This window comes from Alligator sinensis, unplaced genomic scaffold (assembly GCF_000455745.1).
Source record: "Alligator sinensis unplaced genomic scaffold, ASM45574v1 scaffold1177_1, whole genome shotgun sequence".
Taxonomy (NCBI): domain Eukaryota; kingdom Metazoa; phylum Chordata; order Crocodylia; family Alligatoridae; genus Alligator; species Alligator sinensis.
Window position 1 is genome coordinate 1,026,668 of NW_005842120.1, and position 22,493 is coordinate 1,049,160.

The window sequence follows — 22,493 nt, forward strand, 5'->3', positions numbered from 1 at the left end:
ATTCAGGCAGCAGTGAGGGACTCATTTAACTTCATAGTTTTATAATCTAACTGATTCCTTCTAAAGGCTTAATTTCACAGGTGTTAGCAACCCCCTCTCCTTTTTAATGATAGTAATATTCCCTTACTCAATTCCGCTTAATATTCCCTTTCTTCTGATAGTCCACTGTCTCTTAGTTCTTCCTGGTAATGTAATTACTATTTCACAGCCCTGTAGTCTGTTTTTAATTGTAGCTAAAACACATTAACTCAAATATGGAAATGTTAACTTGGGTGAACATTAACTCCAGTGTGGAAGTAACTTTCAGCAAAGTACTGGATACAGTGTCAAGATGCTCAAGGAGGTTTGATTTTGTACATTCTGAAGTGTTTTTCCTTCTCCTGCTACTCAGGCATTTCTGTGGCCTTCCAACAACTCTGCTACTTTTTTCCCCCTATCCTTTATCTTCCTTCTAGCAGTTCCTAAGTCCTCCTTTTACTCCATTTCACAATGAGTTCTCTGATATCCCATCTCTCTTTAACTTTGTTAGCCTTCACCTATTTTGCCTGTCTACTGGATTTCAGATGCTAGTGAATCTTTATTTTTTGCTGTTTGTGGCATTCCAGTCTTACGGTGTTTCTAATGCAAGGAATGTGAAGGACGCCAGAGGCCCTGTGCCAGATTTTCTTTATTATTAAACCAGATGCTAAAATACAGAGACTGAGAATGCCAGGAGATTATTTGTCTTTTGCCCACAAAGTTAGCCAGACTCAGTTTGAGTTTTGAGAGAAACTCTTTCAATTTTAGAGTAAATAGGTGCATCCTTGTCAGGGTCTACAGCGAGCGAAGGGTGAAAGCTGAATCTTCAGAGTAAAGGGACCTTCAGGAATTGGTAAGTTATGAGACGCTAGCTGAGAGTTTGTTTTAAAAACCATGTGGAAAAGAGGGTCTCAAATAATCAACTTCTTAAAAAATGTTTAAGTACTGTTTTATGGATAGAGTTATGAACAGGGTAATTTTGAATTTGTATAATTTTAAACAAGTTTTCCTGTTCCTGAAAGGACCATGTTTTTTATTTATCTATTTTAAAGGGTTTTCTTCAAAAATTCTGTCTGGATGCTTAGCTTAAAAGTTTACTAAAATGATGCTGAACAAAATGAAAACAAACAAAAAAGTGTTCCCAAGAGCCGTAGGCAGCAGTACTGTCACATTTTTTCATATGTTCTTTGTTTTTATTTTTCATTCTTGTAGTATGCTCGGGCAGATGAATTGGACAAAATGAGGAGAGAATATCTGGATGGAGTAGCCACTTTGTCAGCTTTTCTTGATGGAGCCAATGGAAAATTTTCTGTGCCTATAGAAGTCTCCTTTCTAAATGTCAAGATGTTTGTCCAAGATCTGGAAGTGAGTTTTTCCCTTTCTGCCTTTTTCCCACAGGACAGAATTAGTTACATGTTTAATTTTAAGGGAGGCTGTGAAGATGGTTTTTAGATATTATTAACATTGGTCATACCAGATGGTACAATTTGAGTTTTTTGTGTAATATTACTATAGGTAAAAAAGATTATTTCATTCTATGAGGGACATGTATGGGACACATTCCCAAGATAGTGAGCTTTTCTGAGCTCGCTGTCATACATAAGGTAGGCCGAATGCCTAATATTAGTTGAGGATATTGAAAATGTCAGTCCTTCTGATTCACTTTTATCAAGTATGTTCTAGACCTGATTTATGTTCATTAAGGCAATGGAAAGGAATTGAGAGTTGGATCTATCTCCTATAACCATTCCGAGAACAAGCTGATGTGTCACATGAACACATAATTATACCTGTTGAAATATTTGTTGCAGGGTATTAAACAGAAGATGCCTGTCATGGAAGCGCAGTACAAGATGATTACAAAGACAGCACAGCTTGTTACAAAAGAAATTCCCCAAGAAGAAGTCAATGAAATGTTTGCAACTATGAAAGGAATCAAAGAGCAGCTAGGCAGGGTACTGAAATACATTTTCTGCAATGCAATATGTTAACTATATATCAAATCAAAATGGGGCAAAACACCCACCAGCTCCTAATTTAAGGGGCTTAATAAAATGGAGCCTATATCTAAACAGGCTCCAGTAAGGAAGGTAGATATATAGAAGTGTAAATATATACATATTAAACTATCTCTGGGCTTGAATATTTTAGGTTTGATCCTACAATTCTTGACTTCAATGGTAATGGCAGGTCTGTTTACTTTAAAAGAGTGGGTGGTTATATAGAGGAACACTCAATGTAAGATCATTTAACAGTTTGTGAATTTTAACATCATGTTTGTGGTAATGAAATTCCGTCTTTATAATATTGTCCAAAGGTTAAGGAATATTGCCCTGCCATGCTCTATGAATCTCAGCAGCTGCTCTCTCCACTAGAAGAACTAGAGAAGCATATTACCTATTTTTATGAGTCTCTTGAGAAAGTCAATGAAATAATTTCAGTCCCAGATCCTGAAGTGCCACCTGTGGCTGTCTTTAAACAAAAACACCAGGTAAGGACAACAAAAGCAACAATGCCCCCCTTCCTTCCCCTCAGCCAAGCCTGGAAATTGTAAGAGAACCTCTGTAAGCAGTTATATAACACTTACATTGTTGGGACTCCAGTTTGGGGGAAGGGAGGCAGTGATAACTGGAGAGGAGTGTTTCTTCTTCATTTCGCAAAAGTTAAATACTCCAATGTGCAGCTTCTACCACCCACAAACCCATACAAGTTGAAAGGAGATATCACTGTATAATAGTCTTGATTTCACATTGACTTCAGTGGCATTTGAATTTTCTTTTAATTCCCACTGGGAATTGAATCTGGCTTCTACTTTATTGCCCACAAGATCAGTGATACAATGGGACTTCATTGGGAGATCTCAATAATTCCCACTGATTTACCTGGAAATTTCTGGGCATTCCCCGTATGTATGACAAGAACTTTGACATCTTCTGAGTAGATAATATATATTGACATGGAGCCTTAAAAATTCCTTCTGTTTTGCAAGAAGAGGATGTCATTTCAAGGACTGAGAGATAGCCAATAGAATTCATCTTGAAGGATATTTGAGAATGTTATGTTTCTAGGACTATGTTGTATGCATCACTGATTTCCCTGTGCATACAAATTAGTAATAGTTGATCAAAATGTATCTCCTTTTTCTTTTATACATACATCTTTTATTAGCATTTCATGCTGAATTCTGTTTTTGAGGGAAAAATTGATCTGAACTATGTTGACCAATCAATCCAGTTTGGGGCTGAAATGTGTAGCCTGCCAAAACAAATCCTGCCTTGTCTGTATATAATCAGGTCTCAAATCTGCAGTGATGAGGCCTCTTCAGTGCTTTCTATCTGGCTCTGAGTAGTACCACAAACTAAACCATCTTAATTTAAATAAATGGCTTATTTCTGCTAAATGGATTTGCCAGGTGCAGACCCAAAATCCATGGCAGTCTGCCAGATTATAGAGGCCACTGGGTTCTGCTGTGTAGACTGTGAACAGATAACCCCTCCCCCGTCATTTGTACAACTACCTATATGGTCCCATATTCTGTGAACCCTTTGCCCCCTTCATGGATGGAGTTCTGTTTGAGCTCTATGGAAAAATGATGTATTATTTGTATTATCCTCCCTAATGTCCCGTTGAAGCTATTCTCAGTGGTGCCTAGGCCACGTTTGTGTTTTATCGTCAAAATACATTTCCCCCTACTTTTCTGGCAGAGAGATTTTTGTTGTTGTTTTTTTGTTTCAGGATCTGGTAGCATATCAAGAAAACTGTAAGAAAGCTTTGTCCCTGATTGAAAGGAACAGTCAAAGTGTTCTGAAGTTTGTAACATCAAGTAAAGTATTGCACCATTTTGATCGGTCAGCACTTCAGAAGATGGTTACAGAAATACAGTTCACTTTCCAGGTAATTTTCTTACTTCTTGGTATCTTTATATGAACTTGCATCATTGCATTCTTTGGCTTCCAGAAACCTTCTTGCTCTTTAAATCAAACACAGAGCTTGTCTGTATTGGAATACTTAATATGCATGGGTCCACAAATGCTCATTTTCGTAAAAATATTACCCTTAATTCCATTTAATGTATTGTGATATGGTGCAGTGGGATGATTTCCATTTTTGGTAGGCAAAGTTGCAGCAGATATAAAGACTAGATTCTTACTTGGGCCAGGGGAGAAGATCCATGAGTTCAGCCTCAACAGGTTTGTTTATGGTGTCCTGTGGTTAAGGAGATTGTGATATCTGCCTGTCCCTAGAGTTAAGCAGCTTTCAAGTTCCATGTGATGTCCCCAGAAATTCCACGGATTTCTGAATCATCTGAAGAGAAGCTTAGGACATCCAGAGAGAGGGGTTGTTCTGTCTTATGGCCTAGACGTTCTTACTCATGCACTTTATCTCCTTGATACCATCTGCTCTTGCTCTTTAGCACAAAGCATAGAGCACTGAGGTATTTGCAAAGTTAATATTGCTGGCTTCTGTATTTCCATGGAAAGTAAACATGGATCAAAATAAGATGCTAACACTGAAAGTAATGCAGACCTATGTTTATATAGTTCTCCATGTTAGTGCCAGTAGATGCCTCACTTATTCTCTTTGAATTGTATTTTAGATCCGTAGATCTTAGGACTATCCATCTTTAGGAAATATGGTAAAAAATATAGCAGAAAATTACAGTGCTGTGTAGAGTGAAATTCTTCATATGCTAGTTTTAATGACATTGTAATATAATATTCATTGTAAAGATTTGAATTTTATGCTACAGAACAGTAGCCAAAAATTGTCTAAGGACTATCATTGAGCAAAATTGCATGTTTCAAATTTTGCATCTCATCTTTGAGCAGTTGAATTTTTGGTGAAGATCTATGCACATCTTTTCATTCCTTATCATGTAAAAACAATTTGTGTTTATAGAGTTAAGTCCAATTTCTGCATATTTTGCTGGACATTATTCTCATGAGAGTGGATAATAAATTTTATTTCTTCTTATATTGGAAATATTCTTTCATCATGGGACAAAGCCAACCTTAGCTTATGTGTGAGTCTGAGTATTCCATTCCTTTGCGAATGGAACCAGGTTTTAGATTATTACACATTGTGCACAAGGCCAGCATGAACATTTTTTGAAGGTTTGAAACCAATATCGACATACCCTGTGCTTAATTGTCTCTGACAAATACATATTTTTGTATAGACTGAACATAGGAACTAGGGGCTGGGGAGTTGTTAGTGTCTCTGGTATCTTGCTACAGAATAAGTAGAGCTTGTTAGGCTATAGAAAAAAGATCTTCAAAGGTAATTTTCCCTTCAGGTCCAAGATTCCTAGACTTCCAGGTGTTGGAGGGTTTTTTGTCCATCCTTGTAAATTTTAGCACTTACATATTTGAATTCCAGAGACATTTAGTTAATGCATTAATAACCTGTTCTTCACTTTTTCTATGCTATAGATACTGTTATCCTCATTTTACATATTAAGAAGGAGAAAAATTAAGTGACTTGATCAAAGCCATAAAGGAAATGAGTGTCAGAGTTTGAATTGAAGCGGGAGAGTGGCCATTTTTCACAGCACGAAGGGGCCTCTCATCCAGGGCCTTGTGCATATGCACTTCTGGCCATCTGGGAAGGAGCTTGTTTCACCAGCCACTGCATACAGTAGCACTCAGTGGCCAAACCAGCATAACTTTGATTGTCAGGGTAGGGAAGTGAGGAGGAACCAAGGTATCCTGTGCTCTTTAGGAAAATTCATAATAACTCACTTATAACTTAGGAGCCCTTTTTTTTGTATTCTAGGCATTTTTCATTTAAAGGATTAATTCAGTTGATATTTCACTTGGAAATACCACATATGCATTATAATGATAGCTACCCTATACCTCTCCCCCATTTTCTTTTTACTGTAATGAATTTATCATGGATATTTATACATACCCAGAATAAGGGAAGGAGCAGATATAAGCCTGACAGGCACCAAAGGGCAACTTCAACTGGAAGAAGTTCTTGAGGAATTTCTGCCAGGTTCTTCAGTAAAGATCAATCACAAGATAATTAACATTGGTATTAAAATACTAGCTCATTTCCTTCACTTGTAACCCAGAATATGGTCAAGAAATCTGGTGATTGGAGAAAAAATATGGAAGCAAATAGCCGTTTGATGAAGAAATTTGAGGAGTCAAGGGCAGAATTAGAAAAAGTGCTACAGATTGCTAATAGTTGCCTAAAAGAAAAAGGAAATCCTGAAGAACTTCTCAGGAAGCATACTGTGAGTAGAGCTTCTGCAATCTTATTCTGTCAAAATGTAACCTTCAACCATGTAACTACAAAGTCTGCTTAATGTTGTTTATAAGTAATATCAAGCCATCTGTTGAAATGATACAGTTTATTTTACCATGAAGTAAAAAATATGGTCTCTTATTAAGCATAAAATCTAAACAACAGGGAAAATGCAAAGAAAAGACTCCTGGCAGTCAATTACCATATTTACTCCAGTGCAAGATGAACCTGAATGTATATGACCCCCCACAATAATTAGATTCTGCACACAGAAATTTTATAAATTTTTATAATTTTCCATATATGAAATCTAATTATCAGAGGATGGTCTTAAATGTGCCCCCCTCCCCCACTATTGCAGGTGGTGGGGGAAGAGGTAATGAGGGGCAGTAATGGGGGAGGCAATGGGGGGTGGGCATGTGGTAGGTCAGCTGTGGGACACTAATGGGACAGGCAGTGGTGGGGGGCAGGTGGTAAAAAGCAGGCAGTGAGAGGCAGGCCTACCCCCTCCCACTTATCTCCTCCATTTTCCTGCCCTCTCTTCCCCCCACACACACCTTGCAGCCTCAGGTTGCCCCAGTTCCCCCTTCCCTTGTTCCCCCTCCTTTCCTTACTTCTTCTGTCACCTGCAGCTTTAGGTCCCTGGCCCCCTTCCTCATCTCTCCTCCCTTGACTACTTCTCAACCCCCACCTTACCTTTGCTTTACACTAGCAGGCTCCTTCCCTGCTGCAGCCTGGGCACGGAGCATAGCTCAAGGCCAGTCCTGTAGCAACAGTGGCAGGAAGTTGGCACTCCTGCTGCAGGGCCAGGCTGGAACAGCAGTGCCAGGTCTACACCACTGCTGTGAGGCCAGGCTGGAGCTATGCTCCATGCCCAGGCTGCAGCAGGGACGGAGCCTACCAGTGTGGAGCAAAGGTAAGGAGGAGTGCAGCAGAGGAAAGAGAGGGATAAGTGGTGTAGTGGGGGCCAAGAGGGAGACTAGGAGCTGTGGGAAAGGAGTGGCAGGGCATGTAGCAGGTGGGGAGGGGGACAAGTGGCAGCTGTGGCTCTGGCTCCAGCTCCAACTCAAATCCTGGGTTGGGGCCAGAACCGCAACAGCTGCCTTCCTCCACCCTCTCATCTGCTCCCTTCCTTCCGCTGCCTCATGTTTGATTTTAAGGTGGAAGTCTTTCCCCCGCCCCCATGTCAAATGGTGGGAAAACTTCATCTTCTAATCAAGTAAATACAGTGTTAGGTTAGGGGTAGATTTTGCCAATGAGAGTTGTAATTGGGAGAATTTTTCCACCAAAACATTCACTATTGACCTTGTCTGCTTCACAGAAGTGTTTCCCTCACCCTCAATATTTTCATGCAACCCTTGTTATAATTTTAAACAGCTGTATTTGTTTGCATCATTATTACTTTACTGTTATTCAAAAATACTGTTTCAATGCAGAATCTTATGTCTTTAAGTTACCATTTCTGTTGGCTGAAATGTACAGGATAACTTGATTCACTGGCCTAGAAATTAGTCTGGAAAGTGTGCAGGTCTCTGTTAAGTTATGCATGTTTCCTTTCCTTAACTTAAATTCTGTCTCTCTAATTCAGCAGCAGCCCCCTACCAAGCTTGAAGAGAGCTTGTGCATTTTGATATAGGATACTGTATGTGTACCTGATCTTCATCCTAGCAGGTTTCCATATTAGCAACCTTAAGCAACTTAACCTTCTAACTTTATTTGTCAACCTCAGGAATTCTTCAGCCAGTTGGACCAGAGAGTGCTAAATGCCTTCCTGAAAGCTTGTGATGAACTTACTGACATCCTTCCTGAACAAGAACAACACAGTCTTCAGGAAGCTGTTAGGAAACTCCATAAACAGTGGAAGGTTAGCATTTAAATGACAGGTTTTTTCAAAGCTGCAAGTTTCATAAATCAAAAGAAACATTCTTCCTAAGCTGCCTCTTGTAGTTCAAAATTGGAGGGATCTTGTTCTTCTCCTTTTGGCTTCTTGAATAGGCAAAGGAAAGCATATAGCCTGGACAAAGAGTAATTGTATTCATTTGAAAGAATATTATTAGAGTAGCAAAATTAAGCAGTTAGAAGTTAGCAAGTGCCAGGATTCAGGTAGTCTATACAACCTTAGTTTGTCCTCCTACATTGTGATACAGTTTTATATTATGTGACTATTAACAATTTTCACACATTACACTGAAGCGGGCCTACCTGTAACCCTAAGAAAACAAGTTTTTATATGTTTAATCTTCCCATTTAATAGGGAAAACTGCCAAGACCAAAGTGATTATGATTAAGCAAAATCTGCTAATGAACTGTAGAATACTGATTTCATATTTTACAGGCCAGATTTTTCAAATGGGTCTCTTAGGATATACCTACCACTAAATATTGAGTTCAATGTTTGAGGAAGAGCAGAATTCTTTAATTTGATTTCATTTTTGCTGTAGGACAGCTAAACATCTAGAATGGGATTTTCAAAGCACTCAGCCCTAGCATAGTTTTTCCTTCCACTTAAGTCAATGGGAAGCTTGATCATTTGAGCACCTACCTCTACTTTGTGTGTGAAATTGTGGCTTTTATTTGACACACAAGGTTGGGTCCCAGTGGGCATGAGAAAATGTAGCCATACTCTTCTTTTTGTTATTATAGATTTTTATTGAAGTAGTACCTATAGACCTCGGCCAGGGATGAGGACCTCACTTGAATAAGCACTCTACATATTTTTATGAAAGAAGGTTCTGTCCCAAAGAGATTAAAATTTAGGTAATAGTTATAATTAATAGAGTGTGTTTATTTGTGTTTCCATATGAGTGCTGAAAAAAGAAATTGTTCTCTGGGTGTTATTGCATGCACACAATTAATCCTGCACTTTAATAGTTTTTGTAAAACTCTAACTTAATATCCTCAAAGTTAATATATGAATCCTGCTTTTTCCCGTGTTTTTCCCTTCATGGAGTATAGGATCTCCAGGCAGAAGCTCCATATCACTTGATCCATCTGAAGATTGAAGTGGAGAAGAGCAAGCTTCAAGCCACAGTGGAAGAGTGTAGAATTGAACTTGCTCGACAGGATAAACAGTTAGCCAGTGAAGGCAGTGAAAAGATTATTAAAGAGCACAGGGTATGTATCTTTTGCCACCAAGTGGATGCGTGTGTAAATGCATTCAAATAATACTGAAACAAAAAACCCAGGGGGTTTGAGAAACCACCAGACTATCACCCTCATATATGAGTCACCCTCATGTAAATCCCATGGTTTTAATTAAGTTAAACTAGCACAAAAGTGAAGTAGTATGATAGTAACTTGGGCCTTTGATTGGAAGTTCTATGAATTCCCTGAACAACTTTTAAATGGTCCAAGGACTGAAGTTTTAAAGGAGAAATGCTTCTGATTTAATCACTACATTCTGATAGGCCTCAACTTTTGTTTAAGAATTCATGTGATTTGTGGCTTTGTCACTTTGTATGACTGGCTTTTTATTTCCATGACTTTAGTGTTTCTTCAGTGATAAGGGACCCTACCAGTTATGTGAGAAGAGACTACACCTGATTGAAGAATTGTGCCTGAAACTTCCGGAATCGGATCCTCTTAGGGCTACACTGGGAAGCAGCCAAAAAACCCTCAAGGAACTTAAATCTCAGATTGATAGTACCTATATGAAAATAACAGAGGACCCTGACAAATGGAAGGACTACAAGACTAGGTACTAATTTATTTGCTAACTGGGTATGTCAGAGCCTCAGTTGAAATACTGAATATATGTGCGCTTCTTTAAAGCTTCCAGTCATAGACAAGTACAAGGCAAGGCATGGTAAATACTTCATTTTGCAAAATCAAACAAGACTGAATTTTGTAGTCATTCCAACATTATTTGTCTATTCCCCTTTTAATTGATGTTTACATAAAGTGAAAAAGTTATATTTGAGAGTTTGCCCCTAATTTTTTTTCTTGCCTTGTGTTATGTGATCTTTGATTTCAGATTTTCTGAATTAACCACTTGGATTTCCTCAATGGAGAAAGAGCTAAAGAAGATTAAACATGGTATCAATGATACTGCCAAATATAAACAATTTAAAACAGCAATGGAGGTTAGTTCTTAGCTTACATTGAAATTAGAGATTGTTCCAACTAGGGCTCTGGCTCGAGTCACGCTGTCATGTAGTATAGGTGCATCAGTGGTGGTGGAGCGCTGAGACTAGAATCTTATGACTTCTGGCATTTTTATGAATGGGTCAGTTAAAACAACTTAATGTAAATTTAAAGAAAGCTATGTATGCAGTGAACTGTGGCAGAGCAGTCTAGTCCTTATAAACTAGAGGTGGTCATGTCTGTTTCCTCATATTGTCAGAACACCTAAAATGAATAGGGGAACACATTAGAGCCAGAGTAGAGCATCCATGTCTCAAGGAGGGAATAGTGTTTTAGACTATGTTGTAATTCCTCTTCAGGGGACTGTTACCATTTCAAGCTTAGGCTCTTTTTGAGTGCAAGAACGCTCAAATTCATTGTCCCTGCATCCGGGGCCCTATATGATTAGGGAAACTTGGAGGCCTTTCACTATCCACTTTTAAAATCAATGAACAGATCCACTGGAAACTAAAGTGGGGGGTAGTAAAATAGACTGGTACTGAAGCCATTGAAGTCAGTAATTCAGTGCTTTTCTTTTTTGCCTTTCACAATCAAAGTGAAACCAAAATGCAGCAAAGTACAGTTTAGAGAGTTTAGTGTGATAGGGTGTGTACACATGTATTAACTTTCCGACAGTTAAGCCAACTTGACTTTTTAAAATCAGATAAACTGTCAGAACATACACACATATGTGGAACAGAGCTGATTTCAATGCAGTGCAAGATAATACACTTCTGAGGTGTATTATCTTGAGTTGCCTTAGTTAAATTGACCTAGTTCACAAGATGGCTGCCACCATGTGAAGGAGCTGTATGCGTGGATGCTCCAACATGGCTTAACTTAATTCAACTTAGTTAAGTCACCTTACTTTAAGATGATTTAGTATGTGTGTATGCACCCATAGGGCACATCCAGACAAGCATGTACATGCAGTTTGCTATGCTGCAGACCTGTCTGCAGCACTGCAAACCACACACACTGGACAGGCAGGCATTCACCACACTGCTAATTTGCAGCATGGCAGGGTTTTTTTGACATAGGAGATCCTGGTGTCAAAAAACCTGCACCAGAAAAAAGCATGGTGGTGCACACGCGTTGCCTGAAACTAGAGCCTGGCCAGCCAGAGCCATGCTTTGGCTGCTGGCCAGGCTCCACAGGCCTGGATCACCACCTCTGGAGCTCTGGGAGGCCTCCAGGACCCCAGGTAAGGCAGCTGGAGCCAGCCCAGGAGCTGGCCTCTGCCTCCCCTATTCCACCTGGGGCAACTTGCTGTGTACCAGAGTGTGCACGCAGGGGCATTCCCTGGGTAAACTAGCAGTGGCAGAAATATATGCCACTGCTGTTTGTACCTGGGGAACATATGTTCCCACTCATGGGGTTACACCCATAGTGGTTAATAGATTGCAAGGCCTACCCATGGAGTAAATGAATGACCTTGGCAAGGTGCACAAACCAGTAGATTAACATACGATATTGCCACAGTTTTGCTATAGAGATTCTGTTCTATTCCTGTAGTCTCACGGCTGGCAGCTTCTTATAAATGCTGGCACTGAAACATAAACAAACTGGGAACAAGTGGATGAAATGGGAAAAAATAGCTATTCTAGACATTACAAAAAAAAGTATGTAGATGCTTATATAATTGGAAATTATATTCAACAGATAATGCTGCTCTAGGGAAACCCAGAATATAAATGTGAGGCAGTTAAAATTATAATAAAGAATTTATATTACATTTTGTAAAGCTTTATCTACCTTTTATCCAGTATTTGTTAAAAGTTAAAAATTATTAAAATACTGATAATACAGCTAATCTTGATAATCTTTAATGTATAATGTGATTATATCATTCATATGTATTCACAGGATATTTTATGAAACTTTTGTATGGGTCAGTATTTTGAAAATATATTTGAAGCATTTACTATATAGATAATGCAGCAGGCAGGGCAGGGTGACACCTTATACATTACCTCATTTTACAGGCTATATTTTTGCAGGGAGAGAGCTGCAGACTTCTCAGACTAAATAAGGTGTTTGTACAATCAGGCCTACCATCAGTACCACAGCCAACAAAGATTATGATTATCAAAAAAGCTTAAAAATGGTTGGGGCAGGACATGACTCAAGATTGTAATTATTAGGGTCCAATTATGTATTGCTTGTGGAAGGAATGCAGAACCTGCCTGAAATTGGAGTGGAACATGATAGATCCCACGGAAAAAGGAGAAAAACTATACTTCGGGTCTTCAGACTCTGATGTGCATACATTTGTTGGATTTGATGGATGAATGTTATTCATTAATATATTTAATTGATTCTAATATGCATCTTTGTGATTCTTATGTAGGGAATCAGGCAAGATATCAGCAAACAAGGAGAAAATCAGACCTGGCTAAAATATAGATTTGCTATTCTGGCTGAGATTTCACCTGTGACAGAAGTCAGGAAGCAAGAGGATGAGCTATCTAAACTTTCCAGTCATTTTAAGGAGCTCTTAGCTTTGCTGGCTGAGGTATAGTATGAAAAAGCATGGTACTATTACAATGACAGCATCATATCCTGGGCCATCAGCCATGGCTTTACAAGATTAAGTGACCTGCTGGCTTTTTAAATTAAACTAGGGGGATGCAGCAGCCCAGAACTAACATTGACTCCATATGCAGCAATGGCTTATGACTAGCAAATAAACATATTGACAAAGCTGATCAGTAGGCTCCTGGATCTTTCCCTGTTAACATAGCAAGCTTGGAAAGCATCATGTGTTTTTCAAATCAAATTACATTTCAAACCAAAATGTCTCCAGTTTTTCATGTCTTTTTGGGCAAAGGGCATAGAAGGATGTTCAGACCCCTCTACTCTAACTCAGCAGACTCTGAGGAGGCTGCTGAATCTCCCCTCTTCCCAGCCCTGCCCCCCCCCCCCCCCGCCCGTCCCCCCCCCCCAGTTCTGGGGCTGTAAGTGGAGGGAGGAGAAGGAGGAAGCATAGGGAGGGAGCAGCACCAAGCTGCCAGATGGAGTTAGCAGTCTGGCTGGAGCTGTGGGGACAGGGGTTGTAACAGAGCTCCCTGCCTCACACCCCCACCACAGCTGGGATACTGGGGGGAGCTGGGCCAGGTCTGTGAGGTGAGGGGGCTCCATTCCATGACCCACCTCCAGCTCAGGCCGAGCAAAGCAGAGAGGGGGAAGTGAGCAGCAACGAGCTGCTAATGTGTTCCCCTTGCCTGGCCTGAGCTGGAGGGTGGGGGTGGAACAGAGTACCCCAGTACCTCATCTTGGGTAGCTGGGGTAGGTCCACAAGGCATCCCTCCCCTCCTCCAGCTCCAGCCAGGCAGCAAATCCCAGTTGGCAGCTCCGTGCTGCTTTCTTTCTCCACCTCCCCCTGCCCCCACTGATAGCCCTAGGGTTGGAGAGAGGGGTTGGGCTGCATCAGCCCAGCCTGCAGTGCATGAGAAATTAACCCTAGGGAACATAATTTCCCTAAGGCACACTAAAGCAAAGCACCTTCATCTAACACCTTATTTGAGTAGAGTTAATTTTTTTGCATGATCAGCCACTTTTAAGGTGCTCTGCAGCTGGGCACATGTATCATGGTATGGCTATAAAGTGCTTTCAGGGGCCTGGTCACATGGAAAATGTAATTTGTGTAAGCACCCAAAATGTCACATTTGCTATAATCAAATGCACTTAAACCTTTTACATTTGCAGAACAGTGATGAAGATGCCTCAGATTTGGAGGTTTCACAATGAAGTTGTTACAACTCCTAGGTTGATGTGCACTCTTGCTCTCCAAAGCAAGGACTCCTAACATGACTTGGGCAGATGTTAAGTAATTTGGTCCTTTGCTCACTGATCAGCAAGCAAATAATGACTCCACTGAAGTCATTGGGAATTACTGGCCTGTAAAAAGAGCCTAATAAGTCATTACTTCAGTTGGAGCTCATGGCTCCTTCAGTATCTGTAGATCCGATGATATCTGCATGAAGTTGACCTCAAAGGGCCATGAAGGAAGCTGAGCTGTGAAATTGCTTCTGAGTCCATATACCAGTGGGGATGAGGCTGAGAGTAACTTGTATTCTGAGAGTAGATGATAAATACCCTAGAGTGAACAAATAAATATGGACTGAATGCCTGGAGTTAGGAAATTGGGGGGCTGGTGACACAACAGTGGGAAGGCAAATCACCTGTTTGTACTAACATCTGTAGTCTGAGATGTCTGGCCTACAGATCTCTCTCTCCAGTAGTATGTCCTATAGGTCATCATGGGGCTCTAGTTCTATTGGCGCAAACCATGTGAAAGGAGAAAGCCACAGGATCCCATCTTTTAGACAACATGAGAAGCCCAGATCATGACGTTTTTTATTCACATGTAATGAGGAGAGACTTGTGGCTCCAGAGCACAGAGCAGGGTTATTTTTTCTGGTTTTCTGGTGTGCTGGAAATAGTTTAAAAACATACCATGAACATGGTATTAAGGTATGTTTCTTTCTTGTCTCATCCAGAAGCAAGAAAAACAAAGATTCATGAAAAATCAAAATAAACATGAGAAAGTCACTAAGCATTTTCAGAACATAAAAATAGTTTTCTTTTCTGTTGTGCCCAAGTTTCAAATGAACATGTTGCTTATTCTTGATATGCCTGAAGGATTTCACATTTACCTAAGAAGAAACAGCTTGACACCAATATCACTTTTCTCATTAGTTTTATTTCATATTTGTGTCAGTATTGCTCTCTCCTGGTTTATTATTGGAAGATTGTTAATGAATGCAAGACTGTTACGAAGTATGATTAATAGAGCAAGATCTTCAACTGATGCAGCCTGATGCACTGCACAAAGGTCAATGGAACTGATGTTTTATGCCAGTTAGGTATTATAAAGATGTCACAATTAGATAGGAAATAGGAGTAGATACACAATTTAGGGCTACCAAACTTGACTGGTTTCCTTTAAAATAAATGGCATACCAAAGGTTAAAAAAAATATTCCAAACATTAATTCACATAATGAAATAATTCCTATGTATTTTAATATTGTCCATAACTATAGATTGAAAAGATATTGAGTACTGTTGGGGATTGTGTCCAATATAAAGAAGATGTTACAAGTGCCCTTGAAGATTTAATTACCAACTCAAAGGAAGCTCAAGCAGAGGCTGAAAAAATCTTAGATACAGAAAGCTTATTACAAGCTCAACAACTGCTTCTGCATCATCAGGTAGGGCAAGTCAGATCCACGTACTCGTTATGCAGTTTGTGCTACTGGTTGTTTTGAATTTGGGTGTGGCATGTCCTTCAGCATTATGTAATATATTTTATTTGACTATATCAGGTAATATGCATAGCCTTAGCCTTGTGAAGTGATATTGATTTCTTATCTCATATCTTGAAAACAATTAGAGCAAAATTTCCAAACATAATTGCCCATGAATAGGCATATTTTTACCATTCTATTAATTTTGTGTGTGATCTGAATAATCCAGCATTCTTGAAAAGGTTATTGTATTTTAGGTGCCAAATTTTGAATTTTTTGGCTAGGGATACTCAGTAGTGGAATTCTGTTCCCTTTGTGGATTTTTTTGTCACTTATCCACAGGTAGCAATTGTTTCCCCTGCAGCGAGGATGCATGAGTGTCTACATGTGGATAGAACATGCACAGTAGGCTATGCACTGCTCAGGTTCATTTGTGACTACATACTGAGTTCATTGACACACGCACTTCACTGCACAGAAAATTATTTTGTTGTCGTGTAAAGCACCACAGAGTACATGTGCAACACTATCAGACCACAGCGAACTAATTTTCACTGACATAAGATAGTAATGTCGGGGATGGTACTTGAGAATAACTGAGCCTAAAAACATGTGTAAACACCGACCTGGGTGTAAATTGTGCCTGGTCAACCCAAGCAGCAGGGGACCAGACCCCTGCCTGCTGCCTAGCCACATGGCTTTGCTCTTTGAGCATTCTTGTGCCCCAGCCAGCCCCTCTACCACCCAACGCCATGACCCGGAGCCTGGGGTTGACCCCACAAACCTGCTGCCAGCCTGGGGCTGCTCTGCCATGGCTCAAACTGCTGTGGTCCCAGGTGCACGTGTAGATGCTGCACCTGAGAGCCATTAACTCCAGTGTGAGCCATGCTGGAGTTTATTGCATCATGCTAATAGCCCGTGTATGTGCACTCACTGGGGTTTTTCATATTTTTCATGCCCCCCAAATATAACATGCACCTTTTTAGAAGTCTCCAAGAAGGAAAAAAGATCTTACTTTGGAGTGTAGGTAGATACCTGAGGTCTGGGGGTCTCCGGGGTTGGAGACCATGCACTGGACGGTGGGGGAGGTGCTGCAGAGAGGTAGTAGCATTAATTGCTGTGGGTCCCAGAGCTGCAGGAACTGATGGTGCCACTGTTCTGCCCTCCCCCCACACCAAATTTCTGGACCAGTGGGGAGCCCTTTTCTTTGCATATAATGTGCACCCCAATTTTTAATCAGCTAGTTTTGTGGGGAAGGTACAGATGACATGATCCCTGGCTCCCCCTGTACTGGCAAGCATTAACGGTGTAATTGGCATCTAATCCCCAATCCCAACAATCATGCCATAAAACGAATGTGTACCAGGGCCCTCAGTGAGATGAGTTAGCACTCTCTATGGGAGGGGCTCTGGGGTCCAGCATGAACCCTTGCTCTGACTCAGGCAGAAATTTACCCACTGTACTATTTTCCATCTATTTGAGTTAATGGCTATTAAATGCAAGGGACAGTGGCTCAGCTTCAAAAGCAACACTGGGTGTGGGGGCAGGATAGCATATAACCTGTTATGTGGCAGTAGGCACACTGCTGGGAACTCAGAAAGATGTAGTTCCTACCTTTATGTCAGAGGGGGGGCTTGAATTCTTGCCTTCTACTTCTTAGCAAGTGCCTTAACCACTCAGCTCTTAGAGCTATAACATGGAAAGACCACTTTCGTCCTCTTCATTTTTCCTGGATTTGCATTCAGTGTGCATGCAGCCATGTATATATCTAGCTAGTGCATTAGCCCTACAGTACATGCTCAGTCTACACACACGTGCTTATGCATCTACAACATAAACCAAGGCCAAAACTGGCCAGGTACTTGTCTATAACACTGTCATTTAGATGCACAAAGGAAAACAGAATTTTACTCTAAGTATCTTGTCTTAAATTTTAGATCTGATCACTGTTAGATGAATAGAAGGAATGGTCTTCAGGAATAACTTACTTAAGTCTCTATCTTCTGTGACAAAATGTGATCAGCTTGTAATGCATTGGTTCAATTAAGTTGATTTTGGATTTGTACAGATAGTTAACATTGAAGGACAGATTCTGCTTTCAGTTACCCCAGTGTATATAATAATATTAGATATTTCTCTTAAAATTTGGACTGATATAAAATTATAAGTGATTTTGTGGAGATTACCCAATTCTGCAATAATTACATGTCAATGATGATAACAATGAGAATAATCAGTGTTAATAAAATTAATAAAGGGTATCATTTTTAGCAAGGACTGGAAAAATAAGGTTCTATTGTGTTACTGTAACTTTGGAATTCCCTAAATAAGACCCCTATTATTGTCAATGTTAGTTCAACATGTAAAAGGTATTTGTCTTGATCTGTATTTCTGCATGGTTAAACATGCTTTATCCTCTATCCAGATATATTGTGCTGTGGCTTTGTTTTGTTTTTTTTTAAAAACACTTTATATATGTAAGAAGCACATCTAGATTATAATTCCTATGCATCCTGAATGTTAAGGTGTTGCAAGTTTTTGTCATTCTGGCAGAGGCATTAAGAGGAGTGCCATTAACACTTCTCTTGCTTATTCTTGCTTATTTTTGCAGAAGGATGTAGAAGACAGAGTAGATTTGCGCCTTATCCTTGCAGAAGCCAGTATAAGTCTGTTGTGAGATTCGCATCCTGCTCTGGCCCCAGTTTGATGGGTAAAGAGGCTAGTTTGTTTTAAAGGGAATCTTCTAAATTCTGTAATGGAAGCAGACAGCCGTAGGCTGCTTTCTGAGGTCTCCTTTATAAAGCCACCAAACCAGCTTGCTAGGGCCAGCAACAGGATTTGTGATGGGCATGTTATGGGTAGGAAAGAAACATAGCCTGAGAAAAAGATTTTTATAATTCTGAGATCTCTAGGCAGCAAGACCTCTAGGACTCCCTAAATTATGATGGAATCTCAAACCCCCTTTGATCAGCCTCCAGGCATGACCTGATAGGCATGGACTTACTTTTTTCCCCTTCTTTTCTTGGACTGTGAGTTCTGTGCTGTCTTTTAAGAAACATAGAACAGACCCATAACACTTAAGTTTCTTAGGGAGAATGCACATACACTTATGCCTCTTGCTAGTCTTGCTTTGTCGGTGTGCTTGCCCTACCCAAAATGTTGCTTTGCATATTGTGTGACGCCGAGAAAGAGGAGGGCTGGAGCCATAACCACACTGGACTCACGATATGGCCTCTGGAGCTGGGGAGAGCAGTCAAGTGCTGGTCAATCTCCCTGCACATACTTGCATTTCTCAGTGCTTTTTGACCTGTATGGGTGCACTAGCAGGGGCAAAGGCTCTCTGTGTCCTTGGCATGTTACAAAGCATCCATGCAGGGAAGCCAGGGTTTAGCTTCTGTTTGTTGTTCCTTCTGTATCGAGGTATACATACAGAAAGCTGTAGTGTGTCAGTCTCAACACTGAGCTAAAAAATAAATAAATATGTATCAATCCACTTCAATAAATGCTTCTAGCAAAGGACAAAGAGGCTCCGTGCAAAGAGGCAAGATGTGCGAGAACAGATTTCCCATGCTAAGCAGTTGCAGCTTGAAGGTGGATTGCCTAACACAGTGCAGGAAGATTTACAAAAGTTGGAAGGCACATTGGAAAACATGCAGCAAACCATGGAGAAACGAGAAGAAGAGTTACAGGTGAGCACTCTGTATGTATGTAACCATGTAAAAGTGAATTATTTTGTTCTGCTTTTTTTCTTGCTTTTTTCCCCATTAAGTTAAAGGTTTATCAAATTATGAGTTCCTCACTTTCTAATAGCGCAGTAACAACTCTAGCACTTTTCCTGAATTTTATCTTGTATCACCCTAATAATAGTTGAGCGTTTCAGCATTTCAATAAAACTCTGTAAACATTTTCTCACATATAAAACTTTGCGTCTGGGAACTTCATGGATAGGATTTCAATTTGTGCTTCAGGATGCTGCTGAGGACTTTGTGCTTTTTGATAAACGGGAGGTATCAGGGATTCAGATATGGAAAACCCTACTTGATTACAGCATATCATTTTATTTTTGGAATTATTTACAATCTCATAATAAGCCATAATAATAATTCTGTTTTGGTAGATAAAACATCTATGAATTAATTTTTAGAAGGATTTGTGGCACATTTCTTCACAGAGGACAACAATGGCCTTTACTGGGGACTGAATGCCCTATGGCCTGCATGACCAGGGCTGCAACAGGATGAGCCATGGGCCCCCTGGGCTGCATGCTGCATGGACCCCTGCCCCCATGTTGCACCACACATCCCACCCTCACTGCTGCACCCTAGGTCCAATCTCAGCTCCCCTGGTAATGATCAGGGATCCTGGTTTTCTCTGATTAAAAAAAAATCCCCAATTTTAGGATAGAAAAATATAACCCCAAATCTATATTTTTCCATGATTAAAAATTTAACAACACTATACATGTATCTATATGTTAATGGTGTTTCATTTTAATCGTGGAACAATGTGGATTTGGGGTTACTTTTTTAATCCAAAAATTGGGGATTTTTTTTATCATAGAAAACCAGGATACCTTGTCATGATGAATTTGCTCAGGCAGCAAAAGCTAGAGGAAGGAAGGGGAGCAACTTAACTCCTTGCAGGACAGCCTTGATTTAGGTTTATGCAGAGTAGTAGATATCTTCATTATATTGCTTATTGGTGGAATCTAATTAGGATATTTCTAAAATAAGCCACTCTATATACATTCTCAACAGAGATCTTTGAAACATCAAGGAAACATTGCTTCATTACACTGACAACAATAGTTTGGATTCTAAATTTAGGCTGGAGAGTAATTAAGTACTATGTGGTAACTAGAATTTACATTAGATAAAAAGGACAAGTAGATTGCTATGTGCAGTTAAATATCATCATTTCCATTTTGCTTGCTCTTTTATTTTAATTGAAAGATTTTCTAATTCTGTAGGTATCATGCTCCGATCTTTGCTTGCAGCCTTGAGACTTTAGCAGCTAGATCCCAACAAAGAGGAGGTCTCATAAGAATGAGTACCCTTCCTCCGAAAGAAGATAAAAAAGCCAAAAGGTCCAGGAGGAAAAAAGCCTTAGAGCAGTCCAGATCTTTATCTTTTTCCTGCAGAGACGTGACTTTAAGCCCTATCCACACCAAAGAGAACTGTGCTTTCTATGCCACAGAAGAAAACGTCAGAAATAATCCTACTTTAAGTGGGTCTCCCAAATGGTTGCATCTGTAGCATAAATAGGATCTGCAGACCCATAAGACATTGCTGCATTTGCATGTAGGTCTCTAGTCCTTCATTTTCTTCAGTAATGATATTAAAGTTCTGTTGTTGTTGTTGTTGTTGTTGTTCTTTTTGTGTAGGTCACAGTAAACAAGTGGGAGCAGTTTGAAAAAGACAAAGAGACGGTGATCAAATATCTTAATCAAGCAAGTTCTGCCCTTGAACGCATCTTAAACTTCAGCAGTTTAGAAAGCCTCTCATCAGAACTGGAACATACAAAGGTATACATAAAGTTGTAAATGGTATTGAAATTGTGGCATTTACCTTCCTCAGTTTCCTTTCTCAAGGCCTACTCCCTTTTAGAACAGCTTCTGTGTCACTCAGCTGTATACTCTAGTTTTCTCTCTTCCTCTTGGCTTCAGATATCTCCCTCTCTTGGGTGCCCAGGGACCAGCTACAAAGGGAGGGCCAGACAAGGGATTGCATACTGCCTAACACATGGATAGTAGTTAGAGTTCTATGCTTGGAATTTGGAAAGATACACATTTAAATGCTTCTTAGTTACTAAAACAGGGGCCAGTCCCTCAGTCCTGACAGATTTCTGGCTGGCTACATTTTTGTGACTCATGCACTTACACATCAAGAATGGATATATACCTATGTAGCTGCCCAGCCAGTGGGTAGCCTACTGCACATGCTCAACCTACCCGCACACTTTACATGTCCACAGTGCAGAGGTAATAGAATCACAACCCATGTGTAAATGTCATAAATGCCATTTATGCTGCTAGAAAGTGGTTATTTGGATACACACAGAAAGGTAGAATTGTTCTACAGAGCTTGTTTCTTCTAGCTAAGTGTGTATTACTGGTATTTTTCTTTTTATGCTAATATACCCTCATGTGCTGACTGCAGGCCAGAGCCTAATTAACCTGGAAGGAGTCTAAACAGCATTAAGATGAAGTTTTAGCACAAAGAAGAATCCTAATTAGCCTTACTTAATAACCACAAAGTGGCTTAGATATCCAAATGTCTGAAAATACCTCCCTGCTGAGTGTCTCAGCGATATGGATCAGCCTAGTTCCCTAGGAAACCTGAGCACCTAACTCTGTCAATTAGTATTTCCCTCTTTGTGACCAGATGCCTGAATTGTTAAGTTTTGCATCGCCTAAGTAGAAATGCTTTGGAGGTTCATTTGGATGTAGTCCTAATACTAAATTATGCCTGACTGCTCAATACACCTTTGTCTTATATGTCAGCAAACAGTAAAGAGAAAGTGGAACTCCAGGCAACATGAAGCTCCATACCCATCCTATATGTAAGGGTTAAGAACCTAAATTCAGTTAAAAGCAGAGATTTCACCTAAACATGCCATTCTCTGGGATTTTACTAAGAAAACTGCTTCAAAATCATTCAATATATTGAATTTTATACTTGGTGCATTGAAGTATTTTTTACATATGATAATACTTATTTGGCCTTTACTTGAATCAGAATAGGTTGCTAAAATGAGCATTTCTTATTTGAAATACACAAGTAAACATTCTTGAATTTTGTTTTTCATTTCTATACATACAGCAGATAGAGTGGTATAATAATGGGAA

General features: G+C 39.9%; 1 protein-coding gene across 1 annotated transcript in view; it reads left to right on the forward strand.

The window, feature by feature from the left end:
- SYNE1 (spectrin repeat containing nuclear envelope protein 1) overlaps positions 1-22,493 on the forward strand; it is a 522,133-nt gene that overhangs the window by 187,036 nt on the left and 312,604 nt on the right. The window contains 13 exon segments of the mRNA XM_025205597.1: positions 1,231-1,383; positions 1,830-1,973; positions 2,336-2,509; positions 3,754-3,912; positions 6,098-6,262; positions 8,003-8,137; positions 9,229-9,387; positions 9,762-9,970; positions 10,247-10,355; positions 12,746-12,910; positions 15,443-15,610; positions 19,159-19,335; positions 21,030-21,170. Of these exon segments, the coding sequence (XP_025061382.1) occupies positions 1,231-1,383; positions 1,830-1,973; positions 2,336-2,509; positions 3,754-3,912; positions 6,098-6,262; positions 8,003-8,137; positions 9,229-9,387; positions 9,762-9,970; positions 10,247-10,355; positions 12,746-12,910; positions 15,443-15,610; positions 19,159-19,335; positions 21,030-21,170 (2,058 nt within the window).